This window comes from Panthera pardus, unplaced genomic scaffold, assembly GCF_024362965.1.
Source record: "Panthera pardus isolate Hobbes unplaced genomic scaffold, ASM2436296v1 HiC_scaffold_3, whole genome shotgun sequence".
Classification (NCBI taxonomy): domain Eukaryota; kingdom Metazoa; phylum Chordata; class Mammalia; order Carnivora; family Felidae; genus Panthera; species Panthera pardus.
The window spans coordinates 47,446,239-47,458,715 of NW_026526876.1; the positions used below are offsets into that span (position 1 = coordinate 47,446,239).

At 36.6% G+C, this 12,477-nt stretch overlaps 1 protein-coding gene across 1 annotated transcript in view; it reads left to right on the plus strand.

Moving 5' to 3' along the window:
* Positions 1-12,477, plus strand: part of BRIP1 (BRCA1 interacting helicase 1) — a 207,588-nt gene that overhangs the window by 3,450 nt on the left and 191,661 nt on the right. The window contains 2 exon segments of the mRNA XM_053892318.1: positions 107-218; positions 1,818-1,991. Coding sequence (XP_053748293.1) covers positions 107-218; positions 1,818-1,991 — 286 coding nt within the window.

A 12,477-nucleotide genomic window follows, 5' to 3' on the forward strand; every position in this document is an offset into this window, starting at 1 on the left:
CCTTAAGTACAACCTTATTTCTCATTGTTGTATTTGTACTTCTCCTGGAGAGATACCCTATGAAGTAAATTGCTTATTGATTTTTTCATTGTTTTTGTGTCCATAGATTGTCAGAGGATTAAATAGTAAGCAACATTGTTTACTGGAGAGCCCTACAGGAAGTGGGAAAAGTGTAGCCTTACTTTGTTCTGCTTTAGCATGGCAACAATCTTTTAATGGTAAGTAGTTGTTGATATTTTCAGGTTCCTTATTGGGACCTGAAAAAAATATTTTAATAAATTACTTTTTATCCTGAATGGTTCAACCATGTTCTAGCTAATTTAAGTGTGGATTCTCTTTTAAGGTATTTCTTTATAAGTTAAATATCTTCCAAAAGAGTTTCAATAGAGCAAAATATGTTCAGTTAATTATGAAACAATTTTGAGCATAACGTAGTCCTTTATTTGATGATTCATAGTATGCACAGGAATCTTGGAATGCTTAGAGTTATTATGAAAATGATTATGATAATTTGTATTTAAAAGATGCAAGAGATTGGCCTGTAATGGTGTATAATATACACAAATAATTTGAGTAAATCCTTTAATGTATTTGCTTATCTGTCCCTTCCTCACAACATTAGAACATGGAATATATAAAGGAAACATTCTAATCGATTTTTCTACTTGTTTGGATGCCATATAAGCAAAAGTTTATTGTAATATTGTTTTCATGAATACATATTTTTTTTCCATTACTTTTATTTGCTAACAAAGGCCTAGTATATTGACTTTTATAAAAGACTAGCTGATGTACATAATGAATCCGAAATGCAGTATTGGATATGTTTTAGTTACATAATTAAATGGATTTGACCTAAAGTATTAGGAGAATTTAAAGTTAACCAGGAGTGTGTGTAGGTAGGTATATATGTTTTTATGTGTGTGTCTTTTGAAGGGAAATCTACTTATAAGACTCTTAAAAATGAACAGTAAATATTTTATAACTTTTGTTCATTCTGATTGTTACTGATAATCTTTGGGGAAAAATGAGATAATCTGTTAATAATTTAAAATTTTAGTGGGAGACCAAAATGTAGAATTAGTAGTATTTATGTAGTACAGGTGGGAAAATAATGTCATTACTGCTTATAGAGAATAATTATTCACCTTTTTTTTTTTTTTTTTTTTTTAGTCTCTATGAATTGTGTATTTATACATGTAGGCACACAATGTAGACCAATTACAATTTTGTATTTTATTTAAGTATTAAAAATTACCTGTTTTATTTAGTTTGAATATTGACCTTAAAGTATATTTTAATACATGTATCAGAATTGATACATCATGAAGCATGTTTCTATTTGAAATAGATGTATAAAGTGGAAATGACTTAACCCTTATATGTTTATGTTATTTGATGTATTGAGCTTTCAATTTCTTCATTTAAGGAAATAGCAGTAATTAAGAGTATACTTTAGGTCTTTATTTTAATCTTCCCTGCTTGATATTTTAATAAAACTCGATATAAATGAGTACTTGAATGGTTAACATTATCTTTGACTATTACTAGATTTTTGCAATTATGTAAATTGATAACTCCCTCTATAAGTATTTATGGCATAAGTGTTTCTTGGCTGTTGTAATTTGATCCTGGAGATAGGTTGACCAACTTGCCCAGATCTGCCAGGTACTTTTCTAGTTTTAGGACTGAGAATCTTGTTTCCTAGGAAACCTCCCAATCCTGGGCAAATTGGGTGGTTGCTCATCTGAGTTGCAGAAGATTATGAATGTTTGTTAAATTAGAAATATTACAAATTGAGATTCTTTCATTTTTAGGAAAGCCAGTGGACAAAAGCTTAAGTAAAAAAGCTGAGGAACCATTGTCATGTTGTTGTGCATGCCATTCAAAGAATTTTACAAACATTGACTTGAAACAAGGAACTTCACATCATTTCAATTGTCCAAGTACACCACCTTCTGAAAGATATGGCACTTCATCAACTTGTCAAGGTAGTTTATAATTTGCCTGGCTCTTTTGGTATCTGTGGTAGCCTTAATTATTGCTGTTATTAGATTTATCTAAGATAAATTTGGTTAGCATAATGGATTATGTATCTCCACCTAATTCTCTGGAATTATTTTCAGATAACACACAGAGTAGTCAGATATCCTTGGACTATTGTATTCTTGGCTTGACTTTTAATTTATTCAGACATTTTGCTAGTTTAAATCATTTTTTGAAGAAGGCAGTGCACAATAAATGATATTTAGAAATTGATCTTATTTGTGGTCAGTATTGTTAGAGTTTAAAAAAATAATACTGATTTGTATTGTAAGACAAAATCAGTTAGCCTCATTCGTTCATCTTTATGAATTTGCCTGAACTTCTGAGGCCAGTATATCCTCTGAGACTTTTTTTAAGTACATTAGTTTTTTTTTTTAATTGAAGTATAGTTGACACACTATTACGTAAATTAGTTTCAAGTGTGCAACATAGTGATTCAAGAAGTCTAGGCATTATTCTGTGCTCACCACAAGTGTGTCTACCATTGTCACTTTAATGCTATTATAATACCATTGATTAGATTCCCTGTGCTGTACCCTTTATCCCTGTGACGTATTCATTCTGTAACTGGAAGCCTGTATGTCCCACTTCTCTCTGGCAGCCATCAGTTTGTTCTCTGTGTTTATGGGTCTGTTTCTGCTTTTCATTTATTTATTCAATTGTTTTGGTTTTTAGATTCCCCATATAAGTGAAATCATGTGGTTTTTATCTCTCTCTGACTTATTTCACTTAGTATAATACCCTCTAGGTCCATTCATGTTGTCACAAATGGCAAGATTTCATCCTTTTTTAAGGCTGAATAGAGAATCAGGTAAATTTTAAATATGATCCTTTACTAGTTCTTACTAGATTTATTTAAGAGAAGTATACTAAGAGACACCTGGCTGGCTCAGGCAGTGGAGGGTCCAATTCTTGCTTTCAGCTCAGGTCATGATCTCATGGTTCATCGATTTGAGTTCTGCTTCAGGCTCTGCACTGACAGTGCAAAGTCTACTTGGGATTCTCTCTCTCCTTCTCTCTGTCCCTCACCTGTTCTCTCCCAAAATAAAATAAACTTAAAAAAAAGAGAGAGAAATATACTAAGAATATCACAAGATTATTAATATTTAAAAGTATTTCTTTGGCTTTGAGTATATGGGAATGGTTAACCATTATTTGCCTAAGCTGAAAACCTGGGAAATATCCTGTATGCCTTGTTCTTCCATATTTCTCCATGCAAACCTCTATCTCCATTGATACTTCCTTAGTGCCAACTACCATGTTTAGTTTAGAGCATGCATTAACTTCTTGTACTGCTTTCACTCATGCCATTCTTTAATCACTGGTAGGAAGAGAGAGGTTGCTATGATTGATTTAAGTCTAAATAGTATCCATTTCCTGAAATCAAGGTTGGAGTCATCTTCCCCTAAAACACATGACTGTGGGGGCGCCTGGGTGGCTCAGTCGGTTGGGCGACCGACTTCGGCTCAGGTCATGATCTCGCAGTCTGTGAGTTTGAGCCCCGCATCGGGCTCTGTGCTGACAGCTCAGAGCCTGGAGCTTGTTTCAGATTCTGTGTCTCCCTCTCTCTCTGACCCTCCCCCGTTCATGCTCTGTCTCTCTATGTCTCAAAAATAAATAAACGTAAAAAAAAAAGTAAAATAAAAAAAAATTTATAAAAAATAAAATAAAAAATAAAAAGCTTTAAAAAAAACAAAAAACACATGACTGTGTGGAGGAGGGTAGCTGTTTGAACTAAAGTATGATTCTGTTAGGAATGAGGAAGAAGTGGTTGAATACATGCTAGAGAGGTGATCATTAATGTTGTCTACACTATTCTTTTAAATTTATTCTTTAATTTATTTTTTTAAGTTTATTTTTGAGGGAGAGAGACAGAGCATGAGTAGGGGAGGACCAGAGAGAGAAGGAGACACAGAATCTGAAGCAGGCACCAGGCTCTGAGCTGTCAGCACAGAGCCCGATGTGGAGCTTGAACTCACAGCCTGCGAAGTCATGACCTGAGCTGAAGTGAGATGCTCAACTGACTAGGCCACCCAGGTGCCCCAATGTTTATTTATTTTTGAGAGAGAGAGAGAGAGAGACAAGAGTATGAGTGGCATAGGGGCAGAGAAGGGAGAGAGAGAGACACACACACAGAATCCAAAGCAGGCTCCAGGCTCCCAGCTGTCAGCACAGAGCCGGATATGGGTCTTGAACCCACAAACCGTGTGATCGTGACCTGAGCTAAAGTCGGATGCTTAACCAACTGTGCCACCCAGGTGCCCCAGTGTTGTCTACACTATTTTGACCCTCAGCCCTTTTGACTTTCTTTCCATTCCTTAAGAGGGTTATGCTTTCTCTTGCCTCAGAGCCTTTGTTTATAGTGTATCTTCTGAGGAAAATCCCATTTTCAGTTTGTTTTCCTGCTTTTCCTTTAGGTCTCAGCTTAAATGTCACTTCCTTGAAGGAGCCATACTGACCTTTCTATCAGACTAGATTTGGTTTCTGTATTATGTTCTGTCCTCTCACTGTGTACCTCTCCTTTATAGCACTTGTCATAGTTTTATTATCCATATGTCTGTATTCATCATTTATCAATCTCAGCTTCCCCTAGCAAACTATGTACTCCATGAGGTCAGGGACCATGTCAGTTTGCTTATCATTGAATCTTTAGTGCCTAGCAGAGTGCCTGGCATATAGTAGGTGCTAGCTAAAAAGATTTATTGTATGAATGAGTGGAATTGACTTTGAGATAATTATAGGAACTTTGGTTTATCTTTATATACAACCTGGTTTTTTTTAATTTTTTTACGTTTATTTTGAGAGAGAGAGAGAGAGAGGGAGAGAGAGAGAGAACGAGCACGAGCATGCACAAGTGGGAGGGGCAGAGAGAAGGAGAGACAGAATCCCAAGCAGACTCCACACCACTAGCCCAGAGGCCGATGCAGGGCTCTAAATTACAAACTATGAGATCATGGCCTGAACTGAGATAAGAGGCCCTTAACTGACTGAGCCACGCAGGCGCCCCTATACAACCTGTATTTTTTAAAAAAACAGCCTTATTGAAATATACCTGACATGACTATATATATGCATGGTAGGTACACTTTGATAAATTTTGACATAGGTGTACCTTCATTAAACTTTCAGCAGCATCAAGATAGTGAACATATCCATCACCTTCAAAAGTTTTCTCATGCCCCTTTGTTATCCCTCTTTCCCAACCCTCCATGATTCACTCTCCCCAAACAACCACTGATTTGCTTTCTGTCAATATAGATTAGTTTGAATTTTCTGGAATTTATATAAATGGAATCATAGTTTGTACACTTATTTTATCTAGCTTCTTTCACTTAACATAATTCTTTTGAAATTCATCCATGTTGTTGCATGTATCAACGCTTTGTTCCTTTTTATTGTTAAGTAATTTTCTATTGTATGGATATACTACAAATGGTTTCTCCAGTCTCCTGTTGATTTATATTTGAGTTGTTTCTATTTTTAAGCTATTACATATAAAGCCACTGTGAGTATTTGTGTGTAAGTCTTTGTTATGGACATATATGCTTTCAGTTTTCTTGACTAAATACTTAGAAGTGATAGGACTAGATCATTTATGTTTAACTTTTTAAGAACCTTACAGACTGTTTCCCAAAGTGGTTTTACCTTCTTACATTCTCACCAGCAGTGGTTGGGAGTTCCCAATTCTTTATATCCTTGTCAGCACTTCTTTGCCATTCTAATAGGTATGTGGTGGTATCCCATTAAAACCCATTGTGGTTTTAATTTACATTTCCCTCATCACTTGTGACAGTTGAGCATAATTTCATGTGCTTATTAGCCTTCTATGTTATCTTCTCTTTTTTTTAAGGTTTTTTTTTTTTTTTTAATAAAGAGAGTACTATGTGAGCAGGGGAGGGGCAGAGAGAGGGAGAGAGAGAATCCCAACCAGGTTCTGTGCTGTTAGCACAGAGCCCAACTCGGGGCTCCATCCTCAATCCTGATCCCAGGAACCGTGAGATCATGACCTGAGCCAAAACCAGCAGTCGGATATGGATGCTTAACCGACTGAGCTACCCAGGTGCCCCTCTTTTTATGTTTATTGAGCGTTTGAATAGCCTCTTCAATGAATTGCCTATTTAAGTTGTTTGCCCATTTTTCTAGTGGGTTGTTTCTTACTGATTTCTAGGAGATGTGTTTTGTGTTTTTTTAAAATTCTAGATAGGTCTTATTTCTTTATAATTTTATATTTTAAAGACTTAACCCCTTTGATAAACTTCTTGCGCACTGCCCTGCTATAAAGGACAGGAAGAGGGGTGCCTGGGTGACTCAGTCGGTTAGGCGTCTGACTTCGTCTCAGGTCGTGTTTTGATGGTTCATGGTTCAAGCCCCATGTCGGGCTCTATGCTGACAGCTCAGAGCCTGGAGCCTGCTTCCGGTTCTGTGTCTCCCTTTCTCTGGCCCTCCCCTGCTCATGCTTTGTCTCACTGTCTCTCTCAAAAATAAATAAACATTTAAAAAAAAAAAAAAAAGGACAGGAAGATAAGCCTTTTTTATATGCAGGTAATGTGATTTTTTTTTTTTTTTAACAAATTGGGTTTAATCTTATTTGACACATGGCAATTTAATTTTTCTAAAACTAAATTAATTGCTTTTGGTAGATGCTTCCTACCCTTTAATGGGCCCATACAAATTTGCCCCTTGATTTATTAGGGGCAGAGTTTCTCAATAATGGCACTATTATATTTTGAATGGGATAATTGTTTGTTATGGGGACTGTCCTATGCATTGTGGGATGTTTAGTAGCATCTCCTAGGACTCAACCCACTAGATGCCAGTAGTATCTGGCATTTTGTGACAGCCAGAAATGTCTGTGTCCAATGTCCCTGCGGGACATTGTTAAAATTGCCCTAGTTTGGAACCACTGATCTAGATTCATTTTGTGGGTATTTTACCAGTTTGACCAGAAATTGCAGAGCTCAAAATTACATGTCTTTTCTAAAATATATATGGAAATGCAGAGGACTAAGAATGGCCAAGACATTTCTCAAGAACCAGTGATAAAAACAGTTTATAGTGATTAAAACAGTTTAGTGTTAGCATAGTGTAAAACCAGTGTAAAACAATAGGAAACCCAGATTCATTTCTATATGTATCTAGAAACTTGATTATTTATTGAAGTGCTTCTACAGAGTAGAGGCCTAAGGAGGGACCTTTTTAAAATTGGTACTTAGATATCCATATGGAAAAAAATGTAGATTTTTTTTTTTTTTTTTGTAATTTGAGAGAGACAGAGAGCATGAGCGGGGGAGAGGGGCAGAGAGAGAGAATCTTAAGCAGGTTCTGTGCACAGCTCAGAGGCCTGCATGGGGCTCAATCCCAATGCCCTGGAATCATGACCTGAGCTGGAATCAAGAGTCAGATGCTCAACCAACTAAGCCACCCAGACACCCCTCCATATGGAAAAAAATTTAAATTGGTGTCCTACTTTACTTCATGCACAAAAATTGATTCCAGATAGATTAAAAACCTAGTCATGAAAGGTTTTTTGTGGTTTCACATTTTAGGATTATTTGTTCTAGTTCTGTGAAAAATGCTGTTGGTATTTGACAGGGGTTGCATTAAATCTATAGATTGCTGTGGTTAGTATAGACATTTAAACAATATTTGTTCTTCCAGCTCATGAGTATGGAATGTCTTTCCATTTCTTTGCATCATTTTGAATTTCTTTCATCAATGTTTTATACTTTTCAGAGTACAGCTCTCTCACTTCTTTGGTTAAGTTTATTCCTAGATATTTTATTGTTTTTGGTGCAACTGTAAGTGGGATTGTTTTCTTAATTTCACTTTGTGCTGTTTCATTGTAAGTGTATAGGAATGCAACAGATTTCTGTACATTGATTTTGTATCCTGTGAATTTATTGAATTCATTTATCAGTAGTTTTTTGGTGGAGTCTTTAGGGTTTTCTGTATGTTATAGTGTTATATCATCTGCAAATAGTGAAAGTTCTACTTCTTATCAATTTTGATGTCTTTTATTTCTTTAGATTGTCCAATTGCTGTGGCTAGGACTTCCAGTACTATGTGAATAAAGGTGGTTACACTTATTCCTGACCTTTAGGGAAAAGCTCTCAGTTTTTCATCACTGAGTATGATGTTGACTGTGGGTTTTTCATATAAGGCCTCATATTGAGATATGTTCCCTCTAGACCTACATTGCAGAGGATTTTTATCATGAATGGATGTTGTACTTTGTCAAATGCTTTTTCTGCATCTTTTGAAGTGATCATATGGCTTTTATCCTTTCTCCTATTGATGTGACATATGACGTTGATTGTTTTGCTTCGATAGCCAAAGCAATCTTGAAAAAGAAAAACAACTGGAGGTATCACAATTCCACAGTTCAAGTTATATTACAAAGCAGTAGTAATTAAAATAGTATGATACTGGTAAAAAATACACACATAGCTACATGGAATACAACAGAAAACCCAGAAATAAAACCCACAATTATGTGGATAATCTTGACAAAGGAGGAATGAGTATATACTGGAAAAAAGACCATCTCTTCACCAAATAGTGTTGGGAAAACTAGACACCCACATGCAAAAGAAAAACTGGACCATTTTCTTTCACCATACACAAACACTCAAAATGGATCAAAGACCTAAATGTAAGACCTGAAACCATAATCTTGAAGAGAGCACAGGCAATAATCTTTGACATCAGCCATAACAATGTTTTTCTAGATTTGCCTCCTGAGGCAACAGAAATAAAAGCAAAAATAAACTATTGGAATTACACCAAAATAAAAATTTTCTGCACGGTAAGGGTAACAACCAACAAAACTAAAACGTAACCTACTTCTCCTATAGGAGAAGATATTTGCAAATGACATAACTGACAATGGGTTAGTATCCAAAATACATAGAACTGATACAACTCAATACCCAAAAGAGAATCCAATTAAAAAATGAGCAGAAGACATGAACAGATATTTCCCCAAAGAAGACAGACAGATAGATGGCTAACACACATGAAAAGATGCTCAACATCACTCATCATCAGGGAAATGCAAATCAAAACCACAATATCACTTCATACCTGTCAGAATAGCTAAAATCAAAAACACAAGAAACAACAGGTGTTGGTGAAGATATGGAGAAAAAGAAACCCTCTTGCATTGTTGGTGAGAATGCAAATTGGTGCAGCCACTCTGGAAAACAGTATGGAAGTTCTTCAAAAATTAAAAATAGAAATACCCTATAGTCCTGGAATTGCACTACTGAGTGTTTACCCAAAATATATAAAAAACACTAATTCAGAGGTATACATGCACCCTTATGTTTATTGAAGCATTGTTTGCAATAGCCAAGCTATGGAAGCAGCCCAAGTGTCTGTAGATAGATGAATGGATAAAGAAGATGTGGTATGTAAATACAATCGGAAATTATTCAGCCATAAAAAGAATGAAAGTGGGGCACCTGGTTGGCTCAGTCGGTTGAGCATCTGACTTTTGGCTCAGGTCGTGATCTTACTGCTGGTGGGTTTGAGCCCAACATCAGGCTCTGTGCTGACAGCTTGGAGCCTGCTTTGGATTCTGTGTCTCCCTCTCTCTGCCCCTCCCCCACTCGCACTCTGTCTCTCTCTGCCTCTGAAAAACAAAGAAAGGTAATAAAAAAAAAAAGAATGAAATTTTGCCATTTCCAACAACATAGAGCTGGAGAGTATAATGCTAAGTCAGTTAAAGAAAGACAAATACCATATGAAATCATTCATATGTGGAATTTAAGAAATGAAACAAAGGAAAGCAAAGAGAAAAAAGACAAACCAAGAAAGAAGACCTTTTTTTTTTTTTTTTTTTTTTTTTTAAGCGAGTGAGGGTGTGTACACAGGCAAGCGGGGGAGAGTCAGAGGGAGAAAGAACGAGAAGTAGGCTTCACGTTCAGTGCAGAGCCCAATGCAGGGCTCAGTCCCACAACCCCAGGATCATGACCTGAGCCGAAATCAAGAGTTAGACACTCAACCGAATGAGCCACCCAGGCATCCCAAGAAACAGAATCTTTAATTAAAAAAATTTTTTTTTATTAAACAAAATTTGTTTTCTTAATGTTTATTTATTTTGAGGGAGAGAGAGAGTATGAGCAGGCAAGGGTCAGAGAGAGGGGGAGACAGAATCTGAAGAAGGCTCCAGGCTCTGAGCTGTTAGCATGGAGCCTGAAGTGGGGCTCAAACTCGTGAACCATGAGATCATGACCTGAGCCAAAGTTGGATGCTCAACTGACTGAGCCACCCAGGCGCCCCAAGAAACAGATTCTTAGCTGTAGAGAACAAACTGATGGTTACCAGAGGGGGGTGAGTGGGATGGGGATAAAAGAGTACACTTACTGTGAGGAAAACAAAAAATAAATACTGGGAAAAAAAAGAAGAAAGAAAGAAGGAAGGAAGGGAGGAGGGAAGGGAAGAAGGAAAGGAAGGAAGGTTGGATGGATGGATGGATAGATGGATGGATTTAGGCCAAAAGATTGATAGTGATTACCTCAGGGAGGAAGATTTACAGAAGTGAGAAGGTGGGGGAGGGAAGCAGATGGCACTTTACTTTTTCTTATTTATATTTCTGATTTGCTGAAATCTTTCATAATGAGCTTATATTAGTTGATAATTTTTTAAAACTAAAGTGTATTGGGGGTACTTGGCTGGCTCAGCAGGTAGAGCATGCAGCTCTTGGTCTTGGGGTTATGAGTTCAAGTCCCATGTTGGGCATAGAGCTTACTTTAAAAAAAAAGTTAAAAAGTTATCTGGCTGGCTTAGTAGAGCATACAACTCTTGATCTCAGGGTTGTGAGTTTGAGTCCCATGTTGGGTGTAGAGATTACTTAAAAATAAAATCTTTAAAAAAATCCAGAATTTCAAGGTATTGGATTACATTGGAAACAGGTTTAGAATGGGTCCCATTGTTTACCTTGGGCATTTAACTCCATTTTCCTATGTATCAGTTTCCCCAATTGTAAACTAACAATTGCTGTTGTATGCCATAGTAGCAGGAGCTGATCTATGTAAAACTTTTAGCATGCTGCCTGATACTAATAAAATTGAATTGTATAGGTCAAAAAAAAAAAAAAAAAGACCTACGTATAAAAGGCAAAACCATTAAGATTTTAGAATACAATGGTATTTAAACTATGTTCCTAAGAGTCTTGGGAAAAAACATGGCTTGTAGGGGTAAGGGCACAATGAGTCAGGGAAGTTCTAGGTCTTTTATTCTGTTTTGGAAATTTTAAGCAATATTTATTTAAAAAATATAGTCCTCCTCAGTAAAAGCTTGAGAATCAGTGCTATGTGGCATAGATTTACTTTGTTTTTACAGACTCAAACTTGGTTTTTGAAATCAGTATTGGACCTGCTTATAGGGCTTCCTTCTCTAATGGTCTATAAATCCTTTAAGGCAGAGGCTGTTTCTTTTTCATTGCTTTTCCATGGTTTCTGGAATTATATGGACTCAGTAAAATAAATGCTTGTTAAATGAATTCAAGCCCTAGAAGTGGAAGGAATGTATAGAGAAGAGTGGGAAGGAAGGAAGGTACTTTTCAGAACACTCACATTTAGGGAAAAGGAGAAACCCATGTATAGGAGCAGTTAAGTAAAGTGTTAACAGATATTAAGGAAAAAGGAAACGTATTTGTTATATTTCAAAAAGACAGTGTTCTGTTTGTCTGTATTCCTAGAGGTTATGCGATGGATTTTGGAGTCAGACAGCAAGAGCCAGTCATATCCACGCTCTGCCTCTTACTAGCTATGTGATACTGGGCATATTAACTTCTTTAAAACCTAGTGTTCACATTTATTAAAAGGAGCTAATATTATTTGGTGATTAAGAGGTCACTGATGACCTTCAAGGTAGTGGGACTAAAAGGCAGATTATGGGAGCTTGATTCTACTGTATTTTTAAGTGTAAAGAACATTTAGAAGCTTAGTGGGGAAGAAACATTGAGATACTGTAGAAAGATGTATATATAAATGAAATACTTTTCTTGGGAGAATCTTACAGATATCTGTATCTATATAAGTGTATATTTTTTAATTAAAAATTTGTTAAATGCTTATTTTTGAGAGAGAGACCAAGCATGAGCGGGAGAGGGGCAGAGAGAGAGGGAGACACAGAATCCTAAGCAGGCTCCAGGCTCTGAGGTGTCAACACAGAGCCTGACATGGGGCTCGAACTCATGAACCACGAGATCATGACCTGAACACTTAACTGACTGAGTCACCCAAGTGCCCTTATATATATATTTTAATGTTTATTTATTTTGAGAGAGAGAGAGAGAGAGAGCACGGGAGGGGCAGAGAGAGAGGGGGGGGCTGGGGGGGCAGAGTTTCCAAAGCAGGCTCTGTGCTGACAGCAGAGAGTCCAATGTGGGGCTTGAACTCATAAATCTGTGAGATTGTGACCTAG